This window comes from Ziziphus jujuba, chromosome 1, assembly GCF_031755915.1.
Source record: "Ziziphus jujuba cultivar Dongzao chromosome 1, ASM3175591v1".
In the NCBI taxonomy this organism is placed as follows: domain Eukaryota; kingdom Viridiplantae; phylum Streptophyta; class Magnoliopsida; order Rosales; family Rhamnaceae; genus Ziziphus; species Ziziphus jujuba.
The window spans coordinates 38,303,002-38,323,644 of record NC_083379.1 but is presented as its reverse complement, the minus strand read 5'-3'; the positions used below and the strand labels follow the sequence as shown (position 1 = coordinate 38,323,644).

Here is a 20,643-nt window from a genome sequence, read left to right as displayed (position 1 = left end):
GTATATGTTATCTACTAAAGCAAAGATCAAAGCAAATAAAACCAATCCATCCAAATCCCAAAAGCAAGTAAATAAAATCCTAAAAATTAGATAAAAGAAAAAGAATATACTATAAAAGAGAATTAGAGGGAAAATGTATACTTACTCAAATGTGAATGTAAAAATATGAAGAGGAGATTAAGGTTAATATCTTAACTAAAATAAATTCCTGCAGATTTTTTTACCGAATGAAACTATCTTTATTAACTGTGTGAAGTCAAAAGATTACATTGTAGATTCGCTGGCTAAAATGTTGAATGGAGATTAATTGGAGTTATCATTGAAAAGAATGGATTAAAACTCCTGAAATTGATAATTGATAAAATGGATATCCAACTTAGTTGATTGAATATCCCAAAATCAAGGTTCAATGGTTTAACTATTATGTATAGATTGAGTTTGGTTCTTATGCATAAAGAGAATTAGAGCAAAGTAATGCGAGTTACTTTTAAGTAAAAAATCACTTATGTGAGAGTGAAGTAAGCCTACTTTAAAGAAAAATTGTGAAATTCAATTTTTTAGAAACTTTTATAAAACCAGAGAAATGTTTATTATCAAAACGAATATAACAATGAAAACTGAATGTGTTAGGATTCTATATAAAATACATCCTTATTTACATAAAGGACAAAATGTTTAAATATATGATATCTATATTTAGTTAATAAAGTAAATATATTTTCATAAGAGAAGGTTTAAAGGATGATATCTACATTTTCTATATAGGTTCCGACAGTAAAACTCTATCATTAGAGTCTTATTTATTTTTGGTGTTTAAGCTTCTTTTTGAATCTTTTTGTCAAATTTATTGTTGGAAAATTTAAATATTAAAAACCAATTTAATGGTTGTAATTGTTATTTTAATGGCTTGTTAATTGGATTTTAATATGAGAGTTATAAGTTTGAATGAATTCATAGTAGACAGAGTTTTATAACGGTCAATTAAATATGAGATTTAATAAAGAATATTATTAAATGTATTAAAAACTATATTAAATATCAAACTTAATCCCTTGTTTAGTTGAAGCTTATATATATAGCCTAACCCCTTCAATGCAAGTGGCTGGAAAAAAGTGAATTTGATGCAAAATAGAGGGAGAGCAAGAGAAGGAATTTTGTTGCTTTTTTTTGGCATCCTTCAGAAATTGTTTTTTATAATTGTTTAGGGTCTTTTAGTATGGTAGAGAAAAAAACAATTTCAAATTTTGGCTCAAAAGTGTTATGAAGCTTTTGTAGTCCATTATATATTGGAAAACAGAATATTTAGACTCGTTAGCATTGGTATGGAGCGAATCCACCTATGTAGAACACATATATTGGATCCTAAGATCAATTCCTACTTCCAATTACAATCTTTCCATTTTTTATTATTATTAATAATATATTTGATTATTATGACTATTCCTTTTGTCCAGACCTTATTATAGCTTGTATTTTATTTTACAAGTTTTCCTTATTTCTCTTTTGTATATATAGCTATATATATATATATATATAGCTTGTTTTATTTTTTAGTTTGTAATTTTTTATATTCTTTTTGTAAGCTTTTTGTATAATTTATTATTATAAGCTTATTGTAAATTAAACTTTTTTTTTCTTTTTAATTTTTGTAATTTGTTTTACTTGAATGCCCCTATCCTCACTATTCTGTATATTTAATATTTTCATATAATATTTTCTAACAATATGTAAGAGCTCAACCCCCATATGAAAGGGACTAATATTAATGCGATAATAAATTTTGCATTACAGATGAAAATCGAGGAACTGAGATCATCTACACCTAAACTGCAACAGTTACTGTTTGCAACTTCAACATTATGAACGGAAGTCAACATCAGTCAACGTAGGTCAATGGTTTTTTACTAACGAAATAGTCACATGGTCTCATCCAACTTTTCAACAGGATTAATTAGTCCAATTGACTCAAAGGATACTGTATGGACTCGATTATTGTTTAGTCCAATAAGGAAAAAAAAAAAAAAAAAAAAAAAACAAAATTGTATTGTCCAATCTAAGCCATATATATATGCTGATTCAAACAGGTCTATACAAAGCAATCATATATGATTATTTGATTAGTCTATACGTAATTATAATAAAATCATTCATCAATTTTTTCAAAAAGAATTCATTTATTGATGTATAGATTATATTAATTTTCTAATTAATAAAACAATTACACATTGTTATTAATTAAGCATTTTATACACTTTTTACTTTATAAATAATGACACTTTTTCATTCAAATTATTTATTATTATTATTATTATTATTATTTTGAATGAAAATGGTTTCTCGATGAAATTTACAGACCCAGGAGCAGCTACAAGGATTAATATAGGTTAAATCTTTTTCAGTCAAAGATTTATAATATCAATAATTAGGTTAAATTAATTTATCAAAATAAATAAAATAATTTATTGAAAGACGCATAATAATAATAATTATTATTATTATTATTTTTATCCTTTACAATTTTATTTTATTTTTAATTTTCACACTGGACACCTTAATCCGCAATCATTCAATGAATGGCTGCCAACATCCACCTGACAAGACACAGCATCATTAGGCGTCTTTTATAAGCAGTTTTAATAATGCCGTGGCATTCCCATCCATGTCATATGAATATATTAACCAAGGAATTAATTTCGTAAAAGAAAATTAAAAAAAAAAGAAAAAGAAATTCGTAAAGATAAAAAGAGGAAACTTAGGTATTCATTAATGGTGTTAGATATTTTTTTATTTTTTATTTTTGTTTTTGGCACAATGGAAAACAAAAAAATCAGAATCCATGGTGATGGGGATGGAGATGGTGATGTTGATCGAATATCAAAATTGCCAGAAGAAACCCTCCATATCATCCTCTCAAAGCTGTCCATGGAAGACGCAATCCGCTTCAGCACGGTGTCCAAGATTTTCTTCTCTGCGGCTCGATCCTCACCGGTGCTCGATTTCGATTATACCATATTCTCCAAGAAATCATCAGCATCGCCACGGGACAAATTGACTTCGTATGAATCTTTTTTGGATTTCGTCTTTAATTCCGTTGAACGTCGACGGCGACTTTCGTTGACTAATAATAATAACAATAATACTGATGTTAGTTTACAGAGATTGAGATTTTTAGGGCCTGAAAGTAGATATGTAATAAATGATCGGAGGGTTGAACATTTGGTAAATTTTGCATTAGAGAAGAAAGTCGTTGAACTTGATCTGCATATTTTTTTGCCTACTCTCATATTTTCTTCTCAACACTTGAAAATCTTGAAGCTATCAGGTTTAACTCTCAAGGGGTATTTGCAGGATTATTTAGTTTTAAGTTCTCCATTGATTGAGCAATTCGATCTTACTCGCTGCACAATTTTGAAACTCATCGATTTGTCTGAGTGTGCTAATCTCAAACACCTAGTTTTTGACTCTGTCTATGGACTAGAAAAGGTTAACCTTCATCCCCTGCTCTGTCTTGAATCTTTTTCATGTATCGATTCGCCTTATATTGGCAAGATAATCAAGCTCTTTCTTTTAGAATCGCTAAAGCTTTTGGAGATCAGGGACACTGAGATTTCTATTGATCATCAGGAGTGGCTACATCACCATGTTTCTCAGTTCAACTTGCTTCAAACTCTGAAACTCATTAGATGCTTAGAACTGAAGCATGTTCATGTGAGTAGCAATAGTTTGAAAATTTTGGAGTTGGACTGTTTCTCTGGACTTGACAATGTCAGCGTTGTGGCCAGAAATCTTGAATCTTTTATATTCTGTGTTGATGATCAATCGAAAAAGAATTTTTGTGACATTGATATCTGCAGTTGTATAAATCTCAAACACATAAAACTGAAAGGTGTTGATAATGGATTAACAGACAAGTTTTTCTCTGGATTTGGGTTTCTTGAGGGGTTGGAATTGGAAAACTGCCGTTTTTCGCTTAACAAGATTGATTTCTATGGTGGGAGTCTAAGAAAATTGAAGCTGTTGGAATGCCACAACTTGTGTAGAATTGATATTGCAGCTCCAAATCTAGTTTCATTTGAGTTCAGTGGGTTTGAACTGCCCTTACTCTTACCTCTAGAATCTCTCTCTTCTAGGATTCATGAACCCAAGATCAAGGTGACTACGCCGCATTTAGATGTCACAGACCGGTTTCTTGAACGTTTCAGGGATTTTCTTGCATCTTTCGGACATTGTCAAAGATTGTCTCTATGTTGTTCCTACAGTGAGGTAAGTACTAATTCATTTTGAAGATGATAGACGAAAGCTTGCTTGGTAACGCATTCATTTGCGTTTTTATTTAATATTGTAGTGGAATATATAACTTTTACAGGCGTTGATTTTTCCTAAAGAAATGAGAGAAAATATGATTCCACCATTGTATTGGGTCAAACATCTCAAGGTTCAAGTTCGTTCATTTCAGCATAGTCTGGTGCAATTGATAGAACACTTGCTTTGGCTTGTTCCTTGTGTGGAATCTATGTCTATCACTATCAGCTATCACAGAGTGACAAAGCCATTCAAGTTAGAGGTACATAATTTGTCAAATACCAATTCTAGGTGTTTCTTTTTTTGAAGTAGTTGAACAAGAATTTCTCTGTTTCAATTTCAAACATTTCTTTTTGTTCCTTATAGCTTACATATGTAATCACCCAAAGTTTAACTAAAATTTCTTAGCAGTCTATTAGAATTCTTTCCCAACTTATAAAAGCTAAAATTATATATATATATATATATAAGAAAAAAAAAAAAAAAAAACTAACTACATACTGTTTTACGGAGTCAATTTCAGTCCCCTGATTTTCTTATTGATATTTTTATGAAATTTCAATGCTTTATAACGGAATTTCTTTTAATGCAGTTCCAGTGCAAGCCTGCAGTTGAGGAAGACGTGGATGAATTTGGCTGTAAACCACTACTACCTGGAAAATTGTGGGAAGATTACTTGGTAGAAGCTGAAAAGAACAACTTTGAAGATTTGATAGAGGAAAGGAGTCGTGTGCATAATTTTTTGTGTGAAAATGGCAAGCCAATAACCATTTTTATTTGTCCCTTTAGAGACAGCTCAGAAAGATTTTGATCTCTCTAATTTGTTAAAATATGAGTTTGTTAAAAACCGCTCCAACTATGTTAGATATTTATAGTTTTTCTGCAATAAAATATTTCCTTTTTATTTAATTTTTTTCTTAGTTTTTATGCTAGGTGAAACTACTCATTTTGAAGTTGGATAATTAATACCTGTTATTGGATATTATAATGCATAAACAATAATCTTTACGTTTAAATTTATAAACTTTTTAACAATAAATTAATTTTATATAAAATTAATAGAATAAATGGAATTTATTAATTATTAGTGTTAGAATTTTTATTTTAAGAAAGCACTGTGTTAAGATTTTAAATTTCTATATGTAACAAGACAACTACAACTAAATTTGAGTTTTTCATAAATAGATCAAGGTTAAGCTTGAATACTTCTAAATCATGTGGGCCAAGTTTATGAATATTAATACTCAATACAATTCGGTTCAATACAATTCGGTTCAATTACATCCGTATTTGGAGCACATAATGAAGGTTAAACTCTATTTCTAGTAATTTGTAATTTAAATTTAAACTAAAATTATTGAAAAAAAAATTAAGACAAATTCCAACATAATTTATGTGAATTTCCGACCTGTGTCAATTAATTGAACTTTTAGTGAAATAGTCTCATTTAAACTCCTATCTTATTATTATTATTATTATTATTGGATAAAAAAACTCACGCTTAAAAAAAAAAAAACTCATGCTTTTCAATGAGATTGATCAGTTTAATTAAGTGGAAGAATCGGATAAAGGTACCACATATTATTGTGCACATTTGAGTACTTCTAACATTAGTCGATTTTTTGTTTTTTTGTTTTTTTGTTTTTTTGGGCTATATAGCATTTATTTAATATTTAAATTTAAAATGTAAGGAAGATATAAAGATATAATTTTTGTTTTTAATAATATAGGGGACAGCATTCACCTCTCCTATGCTACGACATCCCAAGAACAAGGTGACTAAATCAAATTTTTGTATCACAGAGAGGTTTCTTAATCGTTTCAGGGATTTTCTTGTCTACTTTGGTTATTGTCAAACATTGTCTCTACGCTGTGTTTGTAGTAAGATAAGTATATATCCACATTAATTATGATCAAATTGTTGTTGTTGTTGTTGTTTTTTTTTTTTCCTTGGTAATTCGTTTTTCGTTTATGTTCTTTTTTCACTGTTGGTGTTAGTATAACTTTTACATACAGGATTGATTTTTCCAGAAGAAATGAAAGAAACTAAGAATCCTCCATTGCGTTGGGTTAACATCTCAAGCTAGAAGTTAGCAAAATGGACCATAATCTTGTGGAATTGATCGAAAACTTACTTTGGCTTGTTCCTTCCTTCCTTGTGTGGAAACTATGTCTATCAGGTAGCCTAGAATGAAAAAGCTCTTCAAGTTTCCATTGCAGACGAGGACGAGATTTGTTGCTGTGAACTAGTACTTGCAAAATGCTGGGGGGACTACTTGGCGGAAGCTGAAACATATTATCATCTATAATAAGTGAAACCCAACGTTCGAATCATGAAAACACAGTTACTAACCAATTATTGTTTACAATATGAAACTTATTTAACAAGTTTTAAAACTATGAATGAGATCATTGACTGGAGTTAAAACCGATATACTTGCCTTTCAACAATTATGTCAAATTGCTTAAACAAATATCACATTTCAAATATGTTGATAACAGCAATCTTTAATGCTATTCGGAATGATTAGTTACTGTCAAAAGAATGTCTGCAACCTTAATACCAAAATTCTGTCCCCAAAGAAAAAAAAAAAAAAAAAAAAATCACAATAAATTACATGTTTGACATGTAAATTTATTTCTCATGTTTGCTATCAACTTTTCTTCTGTAAACAAGCTTGGCAAAAAACCAAACACGATTTTTACTAGCTAAACTGAAAATAAACCAGCAAACACATCCCAGTAGAGAGCTTAAAACAGGGTCATCGGTCATCAACCCAGCCGAAGAACCTTAATGTGTGTAGAGGCAGAAAGCCATAACTCCAACCAAACCTGCATTTGAAACATCCACAGTGGCCCCAGATTTTCCACAACATGCAAAACTAGAACATCCATTAGAATCACAATAGAAGATATGAATTATCATATTATCAAATCAAAAGAATCAAGAAGTCCCTTTTTCCATATGTTCCACTACTTGTACATCCTCACCTTTTGTTTTTTTGGACAAAATTTTGAATTCTGGAAAAGCCATGTAACCCATTTCTCTTACAAAGAAAAAAAAAAAAAAAACAAAAAAAAAAGAATGTTACCCTAAAAACATTCTTCAAAAAAATATTGAAGCTTCACCCTTTAATCAGGTCTTACAAAACTCACCACCACTACAAAAAGTTCTCACCCTATTTTTTTTGCATGGTAGATGACACTTTAAATGAAAACATCTATAACAGACTCTTCCCAACCCACAAAGGAAAAAAGGCCAAAATTATGGGGGAACTATAATGAGAATAGGCACCAAAAAAAGCCTGATATACTCGATGGAGATATAATATTTACGAAAACTTAGAGCCGTAAGTATTATTAGATCCTGGAACTTGAGTGGGGCGACTATTAGGGAAGGGAGGTTGCAAAATCGGGATGTGATATGGCATTGCAAAAGGTTGCTGTCCACCAGCCACCAAAGGTGGAGGTACATATAGCTGCATGGCTTGGCCAGCCGCAATTCCTGCTCCAAATTATGAAAAGAAAATGCTTCAATGAAAAAGTCAAAGGAATAACCTTCCAATAAGATGATGGAATATAATAAACAATTTAGAATATTTTTATCCAGATTAAGATGGTCAGAAGTATAATTAATAATTGTACTCAAATTTATTCTTGTTTGACCTCCCGGATTTGATTGTGAAATTATTAAACCATGCCATACCCTGGTGCTTTGGAAAAGGGACCTGCTGTGGAGGCATAACAGGACGCGCAGATAGAGGTGAAATACTCGTGGCACCCTGAACCAACTCCTTCAATATCAAAGTAAGAGATATTTAAGCAACCAAGAAAGAGATGAATGCATTGAAATTCTACTTTAAGCATAGTTGTGCAATAACTCAACTACAGACCATTATCCTAAAATAGTTAGGGTTGGATACAAGAATCTTTGCTTAACAAATCATGATCCTCAATATGGATCATCTCCATCATCTCTCATAATTTCCTCTATGCTATAATTATACCACCAATAATCATATACTTTTTTGCTAGTATCTATGATATTTTTGGTCTATCTTTACCGCTTGTTGCTCTCTCCAGTTTATGCTTTAGGGTTAGCCATCCATTATTTTACAAAGAAAACCAGAAATTTCCTCTAATTTGGGTACTGCCAAATGGACTATGGAAGGCTTCCTCTCTTAGCAAAAAACAGCTGAATACGAATCTTAAATAGCAGCACAGCTACCAGTTCTCAAATTTAACTAAAGAATTCACAAATATCAGATGGCTTTAATCACATAATCACGCACTCCCATCATGCTCAGGCACAGTATCTTACTTGAGAAACAGGATGCAAATAGACAAGCTGCCCTAGTCGTCCACCAACCATAACCTGGAAAGAGGGAGCGAGCTGAGTAAATCCATAAAAGTGGCCCACAAATCAGCAAGATTGAGATCATTATCCAGTATACACTAAATTTTCTTGTTTGGTCATCAGTTACGGACAGTATAAAAAGTACTAGGAAGAAGCTAAAAAATGGCAAACAAAGTCCTTGTACTAACAGCTTGAGAACTTGGATGCACATAGGCAGGTCCAGCCTGAAGCGGATGCTGTCCAGCATATCTAAGGGTCTGTGTCCTGCTTCCCACATGTCCAACAACCTATTTCCAGAAAATAACCCAGAAATAATTATAAATACTAGCCTTATACAGACCAAACAGACACCCACAAAAAAAAGAAAAAAAGAAAAAAAAAAAGAAAAAACAGAAAAAAAAAGAATAATAATAATAATAATAAAACAAAAATAGAAACATATTAAGTTTAATTCTGTCAGTCCGCCACTCTGGAATGTGCAACAGGCAACAACCTATTTCCAGAAAATAAAACCCAGAAATAATTATAACCATTGCCCTCAGACATGCACCCCCACACACACACACACACACACACACACACACACACACACACACACACACACACATATATATATATATTAAGTTTAATTCTGTCAGTCTGCCTCTCTGGATTCTTCACCTGATAATTCATATGATGAAATTTGATAGCACTAAAGATTAGTACTCAGTTGCACCAAATTGGTTAGTGTGCCACCACAAGTGTTCACCTTTTGTAAAGAGTACAGTAAACCATGTTAGATTGTTTAATTTACAAAAGGTTCTCGATTGTTTAATTTACAAAAGGTTCTCATTTAGCAAACCAGCAGATTAGATTCAAATTGTATCGTTATCTTCTTATTGAGCCAGTTCAATTGACGAAGAAACAAAACAGATATAAATAGTGTCCTTCAAAAAAAGGTGGAAAAATGAACTCTTGCACAAACACTATAAGCCAGAGAAGTTCCTTCATTATGTTGGTTGACAAATAAGGGTAAAGAAGAGCAAAAGGACAAAGGAATAATATTTTAAAGGTTCTAGCTTCCTTCAAGAACAGATTTCACTAAATCATAATAAAACAACAAAAAGAATTCAATAACATCTAATGATACTTACAGGTTGTGAAAACTGAGAACCGGTGCCACCATTCCCAGTTGTGAAATTACCATATGGGACAAATTTAACAGGTAAAGATGAATGTGGTGCAAAAGGACCGATTCCAACTTCTGGCTGACCAGCAGCAACAGGTACTGCAGGAGACGTACTTGGTATGTATCCCGTACTTGCAACTGTAGGCACAGCAGGAGTTGCTGATATAGTGTTTGTAGATGATGGAGAGAATATTTTTGCTCCTGGGTTGAGCTTGAATTCCTGAGACAGAAGATATTCAAAAATATTTTCAACTCCAAAAAGACAAAAAAGAACAACTTAGCATGATATTGTCCAATCTAGTATCAGTAAAGAAAAAGAAATTAATAATACATAGGCAATTAAGATGGCTGAGAAGAAAGCAGTATGTAATTCACTCATAATGCAAGTGTTAAAAATAATAATAATAATAAAGTGTTAATATATGTATATATATATATATACTTACTTTAGCAGTTTTATTTGAATCTGAACCATGAGAAGAAACTGTATCAGTTGATGTTACAACCAAACTATTACAAAATTCTGAGGTCACATCCAGAGCTGGATTCAGTGAAGTTGAGACACCTGAGGAGCCAGCAAGGGGGGGAGTATCTGCTGAAGTGGGCCTTTCAGAACACTGATTGTTCATTTTTACAGAAACAGGAGCATGATAAGAAGATACTTCAGAGGTCAACAACTTGGATGCCATTTTTGTAGGCCTTTCCTCTATAGATGTTATTTGGGTAAGGCACATATCTACTGCATTCAAAGTATAAACAATTGAATATTAGGCTTACTGGGTAAGGCAGGTAACCACCCACTGCATTAAAAAATCCAAATAAACAAGCCAATAAACATTGTTCAACTGAAAAAAGCAAAATTTGAGTATTCAGTTTAAAGACATTTATGTCTGTAGAATATGCTCCTTACCAAGGCAATCGGTTTTTTATATAGTGAAGACTATGTATACAGTACTATGTTCAGCACCTTAATGCTACAATTTCCAATTGCAGTGTTTTTACAATATTGGGGTAAATGTCATGAAAGGTCCCCAATCAAAAGATGGATATACTCTTGTCAAGAGGTTATGAAGGAATTAAATATCAATATAAAAAAGAACCAACCTGGACAATCACCTGTAAAAGATACAAAATTAATTTTGAATGCTAAAAATATCAATATAGATATTGACTTACAGCTTGAACTTGAGCCTTGACCTTTATCAGCCTGCAAAAAATAGTTGCACTAATAAGCATTGATAAAATAGAACTTGCTTAAGAAGTGTGATAGAATAGCATCAACTAAGCATAAAAATTTCAAAGAGACTCTTAACATACACTTTCTTCCCTTTCTTCCTTCTGTAAGCCTACTTTATCTCCGAATCCAATCTGCTTCCCCTCTGACCCATCATGCCCAAACTGTCTGTTAAACAATTGACATGATTCTAAGATGAGATGGAAGCAAAATCATAAAAACAAAAAGGTAATTGCTGTATAGTACCATGACAGTGTTGGGCACAGATACATGCAATCTGACATGATGATGAATAATGTTTCTATGCCCAACACAAAAGGCAGAAGCATTTGCCACATAGGGTATCTATTCCACAACTGACTGTGTAAGCACTCCTGATGCCAGTATCAAGGCACAGAATTAAGACCCAAATTTAGGGTTGCCCCCATAATACAATTTCCCAAGTTTTTCTATAAACAAGTAATGAAATACAACTCATACCTCCTAATATTTGTGGCCTCAGAGGCTTCTTTAATCTGCATTGAAAACACAATAAGTACTTAGAATACTCATACGGCTACATACATGTTACAGTAAAAAATTTTAGCATTTGCACCAACATTATTTCTCTCTCTTTGGTCTCTACCGGTCAAGCCTAGTTAGATATCGGTGGCTTTCAGGCTGAAGGAGAAAACAAGTAATACAAGGACCCCCTATAACTTAATGGTTCTTTTAACTTTGACCCAGAGAATTTGTAGGGACAAGAATTAGGCTTCTGTAGGCAAGAAGCAACTTATTAGCATGATGAAAACAGTTTAACAATCCAACTTCTTGCATTTTCTTTCTTCTTCCTCTCTTTTCTTTTCTTTTCTTTTTTCTTTTTTTTTTTTTTTTTGGGTTGTATTCCATGAGTGCTAAAGTTGTTCTTCTTTCTGGTTTCTTCCAATAGAATTCTTTCTTTTCTTTATCTTTGTTTAGATCTGATATATTACAAGATATGATTCAACCCAAATAATATGACCTGTGAATTATTGTACTATAAAACTTATATATTAAAGTATACCTTTTCTAAATTTGTCCTATCTTTTTTCCCATGTTCAACTTCCACTGAATTTCCAACATCATTCGATGATGCTTTTCTAACTTCATGCTCCTTCCAAGGATGTACAGGCACGAAAACATGATCAAAGCTGTTCCCATTTTGTAAAGAACTCCTGGTTTAACAAGTAAAGAGTATATAGTTCCATTATAATGCAGAATTCAACAATCATAACTAGGAAACAGAGTATCTCAGCAACCACTTTTGCTAAACATGAAATTATTTTGTCTTAAATGAAAAATACCTCTACCTCTCTTCTGACAAAACATGTAAGAGACTTGTAGAGAGTCCAATAATATTAAAACAGTAACGACCAAGCCCATGTTAGTTTTATGAAATAAATGGACTGTAGTCTAAAACCCTTCATCATAGAGTCTATAAAATTTTCATCCAAGTTTCTAGCAATCAATAATGAGCAATATATACATTGCTCAATGATCCATCTTTAGTAGGGCCTATGCAATCTCCAACTCTCAAGGCAATTCTCCTTCACAATGCTTGGTAATAGTATAAAGAGGATAACTAAAAATAAGCAAATTCCAGTGTGGAAGCAACAGATGATTTCAAAAGTTTCCCAAAATAATTGAAATTTTAGTGGAATGGTAAGTTTAGTTACTTCAACCCTTTTTGTCTCAACTACCTCATGCATAAAAGTCCATATAAAGGTATCTCTTCTTATTACAGTGATCAATAAACAGAACCATTTGCAAGTAAAAGGCTAACACTAGGCAACAACTAAAAATGAAGGTATTCTCAATATGAATGCATAAAGTATTAGAACCTCTTTATTAGGAGTACTTAGTAAATAGAAGGCTTCTATAGTACAAAATATCTATCAGCTACATGATCCTCTTGTAAATCGAAACTACATGATCCTCTAGTACAAAATATCTATCAGCACCAATACAACATCACAGAGTACCTTTTTCCATTGGTTCTCCTATCCATGGCAGACTTGATAGATTTCCTTGGATAATTCTCTGCAGGCTCATCAGAAGGAACAGGGCCCACAACAGCTTCTGTATCACTGCTGGCCACATTTCCAGCAACCCCATCAGCTGGAAGCAGAACTCCCTGAACGGTGTATAAAAAAGTTAAATGTTTGAATCAGACAAGTTCTACCTACTAGGATCACACAGAATCAAAAGGAATGGCAAGAATTACAAACCTTGGCAACAACTTGGACGAGGTCACCTGATAAGATTACAAGAGTGTCTATCAATCCACTATTTGCTATATTTGTATTGCGTTTCCCCTTTTTAGTCATCCTTGCTTTCTTCAAAACAATACCTACAGAAGAAATTTAATCTGACTAATATTGCTACAGATGCTAACCAACAAACTGAGACGCATGTAGTTTCAACAAAAACCAAACTAACATGAATAATTAAAGAGATTTATACAGCAAACAAATTAACAAATGCTAAATGTTTAATCACTCATTTTAGTTTTGGTCATTTACTATTGAGTAATACTCTAAGTTGTATATTATTCCAACACAACCTAATAGGGAAAAGGGGGGACATCTTGATCTCCATCAAAAGTATTAATATCCATGAAACAACAAGCATAATAAGCAAATCCAGATGAACCCCATGTGATCCCAGAAATCCGGGAAAGGATCAGACATAATTGCTTAAGAAAATCAAAACCCAGATACAGTTTCCGACAACAATAAAACCCAGAAAAAATTCACAAGAAACCCAAACATATTTTCAATAAAGAAATGTTAAAAAAAAGGTTAGAGAAAACCTTAAAAAAAAAAAAAAAAAAAACTCACCGTACTCATTTTCGACAGAGGCAGTGTGGAAGATTCCAGAATAAACAGAACCATCCTTGACATGAACATCAACAGGGAGACCAATCATGCACATGGTGGCGAAGAGCAAGGCCTCGCTTAGTGAAGAAGAAGAAGAAGAAACAGTCTCAACTTCATGAAACTCTGTGTTTCTGCAGTCCATGTCTGTCTGTCTCCCTCTCCCTGTTATTTTTTATTTTTTTTTTGGCTGATCCAAGTGGTTTTCTAACTGCAAAAGCTTTTAAATTTGAATATGTCGTAGTTTGTTGAAGTTATAATGGATCTGAAGAGGTTTGGTTTTGGAGTATGCTAGGTTGTCTGAAGACGATGATGACTATGAATGCCCAAACGCAATTGAATTTACAACACGCCCTTTCTTCTCCTCCGCAATGTGTCTCTCTTTCTCTGTTTATCAACCTTTTTTATTTTTTTATTTATTTTTTTTAATTTTCATTTCCTCCGAGGTTTAAATGGCACTGAACGCGACATGTCGTTTATTGAAAGTATGAAATGCAACGTCGTTGTTTACGGAAAATGTATTCTTGTGTAGTGTCCAAAAAAGACAATTAAAAAAAATAAAATAAATAATGTGGGAAAGATGTCCAAATGTCAATATATATATATATATATATATATTAATAAATAGAATGTCACATTTATTTAAGAAATATATATATATATATATATATGGGATGCCACATTAGCATTAGATGTTGTAGCATAACATCAATTACAAAATTTAATCAACCATGCTGTTAAATAACAAAAAAAAATGATTTTTTTTTTTTTGAACGAAAAAAAAATGCTATTAAATTAACTTAAAAAAAAAAACTAAAAACTAAAAACATTTGCAAATGCCACATTGCTAAATTCTTGAGGAATGAAGTTCGGTGGTTCGAATCGGATCCCATCCTGCTATCAAATAATTTCTATAATTTTCAGTTGGTGAGAGAAATAATATTACGATAATTTACATAAGTATTTTATTTATTTTATTTTTACATATATTTATTGTATTTATTTTATTTTATTTTATTTTTATCATATATTTATTCATTTTAATGGTCACTTGTAATAATTTGAAATTTAAATTCATTGCGAAAAACACCGTTTTTCAAATGTTGAGAATTCACCTTTCCCTTCAAACTTCATAGTTCATAAAACTAATATTACAAATATTGCATAAAAATATTAAATCATGAATTAGGAAATATCAGTTTATGAAATTCAAAAGCAGAAATATATAACTTTTGTTATTAAGAAAAATTAACTTCTATTGAAGTATAAATTACATAGACAAAATACAAAAGTGAAATATGGAAAAAACTATATATAACTACTAAAAATTAGAGAATATAAATGTGAACCAAATTTAACCAGAGTATATCTTTGTAGTTTATCAATGATATTTTAATAATAATAAAAAAAAACAAAATTTAATTTCTTAAAGAATTTAGAAAATAATGATGAATAATAGTGGTTTTAGTTCATAATAATCACAAATAGAACAATATAATTGGTCAACAATATATATATATATATATATATATATATATTTAACAAGTTTAAATAAAAATATGTTAAATATTTCCCCTTGAAAATAATAAAAATAAAAATAAAAATAAATTCGAGTCGATCTATTTTGTCTCTCGCTTAAACCCTTCGTCTTCCTCAAGACCAACCCAAAACCCTTACCAAGTTCGCTGTCAAAATCCAAAACTCAGAGAGTTCTACTTGCCCGCCTAACCCCCACAACCGCAGCAAAAGAACAAACAAAAAAAAAAAAAAAAACAAAAAATGAAAAAACCCAAAGCAAAAAGTTCAAGCAAGCAAAAAAAGCTCTCGGAGGTAAAAGAAATCGAGCTTCTGAACTCATGGATCGAGGCCCAGAAACCCGAATCCGGATTCAATCCCTTGTCGCTGCCTCCACTTTCCAAGGAAGAACGTCGTGTGGGAGCCAATTCCTTCCCACGATATTCTGGGGCCACTTTGTTCAGTGAGTTGCCCATCTCCAAGAAAACCAAGGACGCTCTGCGCCAGAGCAAATTCATCGAGATGACCGACATTCAGAGAGCTTCTCTGCCCCATGCTCTCTGCGGTAGGGATATACTCGGTGCCGCCAAAACTGGGTCCGGGAAGACTCTGGCTTTTGTTATTCCGGTGAGTTTCGGGAATTCAATTTTTTTTTTTTTTTTGTTGTGCTTTTGCTATGCTGCTCTTTAAGCTTTTGGTAAAATGAAATTTGGGGGTTGAGAATGTTAGAAAGTTATGCTTTTTTAAGAGTTTTGGTGGTTGTTGGGTCATGGGTAGCTTAGGAACTTTGGGAAAAAAGAGAGAGAAAAAAAAGGAAGAAATTAGGATTTTGGTTTGTTGTTTTTTCAAGAAGAATTGTGATTTCTAATTGCTGCCAAATTGTTGGAAAAGGAGTTGCATTGCTATGTTAGCATTTGATTTATTTGTGGGAGAGTTTATAGGAAGCATTGATTTAGCTAGTTACAGCCGTAATTTGATTTATTTTAATGGTTTTGTTGTGAGCTTTGTTCCCCATTATTTGTCAAGCATTGCTGACAATGGTTCTTTTCTGTGATGTAGTCTAAGGAAGCGAAACAATTTGTTCTGCAATAACTTGAGGGTTTTTTGGTAGGGGTTGAGAGGTCATGTTAAAAAGTAAAGGACCTGAGCAGTCAACATCAATATGTTGTTTACATCCTATGGCTTCATGTGTGCTTTTTTAGTGAGCTCATTCTTGTTGATCTCAAAAGTTGTGGCTGTCCTATGTTTAATCAGTTGTCGGTTTCAGGTTTTGGAGAAATTGTACAAAGAGAGATGGGGCCATGAGGATGGGGTAGGCTGCATCATAATTTCTCCCACGAGGGAATTAGCTGGCCAACTTTTCGACGTACTCAAGTTGGTTGGGAAGTACCATGGTTTTAGTTCTGGCCTTCTAATTGGTGGTCGCAAAGATGTTAAGTCCGAGAAAGAGCGAGTAAATGAGCTAAACATATTGGTTTGCACTCCTGGTCGACTTCTTCAGCACATGGATGAGACTCCATATTTTGATTGCTCACAACTTCAGGTCAAGACCTCCATCATCAACATTTTTATTTTCTTGTGATGCTATTTTTTTTTATTTATTTTATTTATTTCCCTCTCTTTCTCCATCTATCTTGATACTTTGTCAATTTGGTTGCTGATTTGGGTTGAATTTCCTGGCCAGGGAACAGGTTTTGGTCCTTGATGAGGCAGATCGAATTCTCGATGTGGGATTTAAGAAGGAATTAAATGCTATCATTTCACAGCTACCTAAAAGAAGACAAACCTTTCTTTTCTCGGCTACTCAAACAAAGTCAGTTCAAGATCTTGCAAGACTTAGTTTGAAGGACCCCGAGTATATCAGTGTGCATGAGGAGTCTGAAAAAGCCACCCCTACTGGTTTGCAGGAAACTGCAATAATTGTTTCTCTTGATGAAAAATTAGAAATGTTGTGGAGTTTCATTAAGGCGCATCTCAAGTCAAAGATTCTAGTGTTTCTATCAACTCGTAAACAGGTTAGCTTTGAAAGGTTGTTTTTTTTTTTTTTTTTTTTTTTTTTTTTTTTTTTTTTTTTTTCCTGGCCCTTGTTAGTCTTGTGATTGCAATTATATGGTTTCTTTCAAGAATTTTTTATGAGCATTTGTATGGTCCTGATGTACCATTCGCCGCAATTAGACATAGGCTGAGATGTATTTTTTACTTTTTCACTATTATGCATGATGCTTTAATTGCTGTTTTCATAGGTAAAATTTGTTTATGAAGCATTCAAAAAGCTCCGCCCTGGAATACCCTTGATGTGTCTGTATGGAAAGATGAAGCTGGAAAAAAGGTTGGGTGTATATTCACAGTTTTGTGAGAAACATTCAGTTCTCTTCTGCACTGATGTGGCTGCAAGAGGGCTTGATTTTAATCGGGCAGTTGACTGGGTTGTTCAGGTGATAATTAACACTTACTATGCTTTTCATAAAAGATATTTAACATATTGTCTCATATGTATATTTGTGTATTTGTTTTTCGGTTTTTGTCATGTATAGGTAGATTGCCCAGAGAATGTGGAGACTTACATACACAGAGTTGGCCGAACTGCACGCTATCAGTCTGGAGGGCGATCGGTTTTATTTTTGATGCCGTCAGAAACAAAAATGCTTGAGAAATTACGAGCAGCTAAATCACCCATACAATCTATAAAGGTTGACTTTTTTCTTTTTTGGTCGCTGAGTAATTATCAAAAACCTTATTAATTTTTATATTTCATAGTCTATGAATGTAGAAAATTTTCTTTTTGGGTGACAGAGTAAATATTGATAAATCTTTTCATTTTTTTCACATTTCATTTTGGTGGTTGAATTTCCATGCTAAAGTTTGTTTTGGTAATTGTTTCCATGCTAAAGTTATTGTACTGATATGGCAGGCAAATAAAAAAAGACTGCAGCCTATTTCTGGGTTGTTATCAGCTTTACTAGTTAAGTATACAGAACTTCAGAATACAGCTCAAAGAGCCTTTAAAACATATTTGCTGTCTATTCATAAACAGAAGGATAAAGAAATTTTTGATGTGTTGAAACTTCCTTTGGATAAATTTTCGGCATCAATGGGTCTGCCTTTTGTCCCAAAGGTTCGTTTCCTTAATAAGAAAAGCAAACAAAATAGTTTGCAAGAAAAATCATCCTACCTTCAGCCAGAGAATTCTGAGAAGGATGATGATTTGGAGAATCCAAGTGAGGACCTCAAACCAGTGAATTCTGAGGAGAATGATTTGGATATTCCTAGGAAGGAGCTAGACATTGGCAATTTTAAGGAAGAGAAAGTGGACAGAGGTTTTCTTCTGGAGGAGGATGCTGTAAATGAGGATGGGAAAGCCGGTGATGTTAAAGATATCGTGTATGTTATTTTTCTAGTATCTTCTTTATGTATGTCTATTTAACAGTCAGCTCAAATTTCATAGAATTAGGTTGGAAGTCGTAAGTTCTGAAAGGGTAATCTTCCTTTTAAAACCTATGGCATATTGAATTAATTTGTGAAATCACAAATTCTGTGTTAGCATCTACTTCTTGATGGACTTTGTAAATATAGATTGGTTGATATATATTTTTTCTCCTTGTAGACCAGCAACTCGGATTTTGAAGAAAAAGAAGCTGAAGATCAACATCCACCGACCAGTGGGAACTAGAGTTGTATTTGATGAGGAAGGCAAAACGCTACCACCCCTTGCGAGAATAGCTGACATGAACGGTGCTAATGACTCACTCCTACTTGATCAGGGTATGCATTATTATCCTCGAGTTGCTCATAAATTTTAAACCATAATGATAATACTGATGAGACTATTTAACTGAATGTGTGATGAACCTAGTGACCTTTTAAGAGAGAGTAAATACAAGAAATTGAAAGATGATTCATAGGTAAAGACAGACTGATGTTTTTACCCGGTCTGCATCAGCACTGCATGTCTCCTTGTTTCACTTATAATTGAATACCTTCAAAAAAATTTTGCAGTTGCTTTAGTGCTCAAAATTTCTCATTTATGTTGCAGACAAGAAAAAAGAATATTATAAGAAGATGAGGGAACAATTAAAGCAGGTTGACAAGGAAGACAAACTTTTGGAAAGCAAGCGTCGCCGAGAGAAAAGAATCAAGGAGAAGTTGAAGAGGAAGAGAAATAATGTTGAAGAAGAAGACAGCGAGCAGGGTGTTGACTCTGGGTCAGAAGAAGAGGCATCTAGGGATAGATCCCATAAAAGGTCAAAAATATACTTTGATAGCGACAATGAGGATGGTGAAGGAAGGGCTAACAATGTTGAAAAAGGTATCAGTGCCAGTTCTATATCATTGGAGGAGCAAGAAGCTTTGGCTCTCAAGTTGTTGAACTCCATGCACTCATAAGCTGGTAAGAAATCCTGCATAATGTGTTCTGTCAATTTAATTATTTATTATTAGTGCTATCAAGTTTTGAAAGAGTACTGAAGAGCTATTGCCTATAGTGATGATTGTAACAATTTTGTTCAAATTTTTAAGAGAACAGAAGATCAGGTTTTTGTTTATGGAACCGTCAAAGAACTTTTTCTAGAAACTTGTTCACAAACAATTTTCTATAAATTAGAAAATTAAATCCAAGAGACTTTTTGGTGCTGTTCTTGTTAATTATTTTAACTTATTATGACTTTCATAATTCTATTCCAGTAGCGTACCTCTCGATAATGAGCCATTTAACTATGGTTTTCAGTTAAAAAGTCTTATGCAACTCATAGTCGTTTTATCAAGGTAGCATATTTGACTGGCTTACGGCAAACCATATCGACTAGAACGACCTTCCAATGGGTGAATGGCAAACCTTATTGACAGCCAGGTGATGATGCATAGAAATGATTAAAGAAACATTGGCAATAAATTAATAGAATGACTAGGGTTAACATCATTTTATCTCCAAATTATACATATTTCTCACTCAGCTCTCCAAGTTGTAAATTTTTTCAATTGGCCTCTTGTACTTCTGTTTATTTTTATTTTTATTTTTTAATGGTGATTACTATTGAGATTCATTATATTATTTGGCAATTTAAATAACTATTTAAAATAAATTCACTTTTTCAAAATAAAATTTTATCAAAAAATCCGTACATAAATAAATCTAGCAAAATTGATAGTTTAGAGGGTGAGTTATTATAAAAAAAAC

At 32.6% G+C, this 20,643-nt stretch overlaps 3 protein-coding genes across 3 annotated transcripts; 2 read left to right on the top strand and 1 right to left on the bottom strand.

The window, feature by feature from the left end:
- Positions 1 to 2,710: 2,710 nt before the first annotated feature.
- On the top strand, positions 2,711 to 5,211 carry LOC107431807 (uncharacterized). Its single transcript, XM_016042814.3, has 3 exons — positions 2,711 to 4,263; positions 4,367 to 4,564; positions 4,895 to 5,211. Exons 1-3 carry the CDS (start codon positions 2,767 to 2,769, stop codon positions 5,111 to 5,113), a joined length of 1,914 nt encoding a protein of 637 aa, XP_015898300.2. The 5' UTR covers positions 2,711 to 2,766; the 3' UTR covers positions 5,114 to 5,211.
- Positions 5,212 to 7,192: 1,981 nt separating this feature from the next.
- Positions 7,193 to 14,379, bottom strand: LOC107432008 (polyadenylate-binding protein-interacting protein 4). The gene is given in 14 exon segments (XM_016043063.4): positions 7,193 to 7,733; positions 7,736 to 7,807; positions 8,009 to 8,096; positions 8,624 to 8,677; positions 8,848 to 8,946; positions 9,793 to 10,047; positions 10,274 to 10,566; positions 11,004 to 11,034; positions 11,145 to 11,229; positions 11,542 to 11,576; positions 12,104 to 12,254; positions 13,062 to 13,213; positions 13,308 to 13,429; positions 13,920 to 14,379. Coding segments are annotated over 14 exon segments (1,659 nt in total). The 5' UTR covers positions 14,101 to 14,379; the 3' UTR covers positions 7,193 to 7,692.
- Positions 14,380 to 15,548: 1,169 nt separating this feature from the next.
- Positions 15,549 to 20,099, top strand: LOC107431956 (DEAD-box ATP-dependent RNA helicase 32). Its single transcript, XM_016042998.4, has 8 exons — positions 15,549 to 16,097; positions 16,738 to 17,013; positions 17,162 to 17,485; positions 17,714 to 17,905; positions 18,005 to 18,160; positions 18,382 to 18,851; positions 19,075 to 19,232; positions 19,504 to 20,099. The coding sequence occupies exons 1-8, from the start codon at positions 15,735 to 15,737 to the stop codon at positions 19,851 to 19,853; spliced, it is 2,289 nt and encodes a 762-aa protein (XP_015898484.3). The 5' UTR covers positions 15,549 to 15,734; the 3' UTR covers positions 19,854 to 20,099.
- Positions 20,100 to 20,643: the final 544 nt, after the last annotated feature.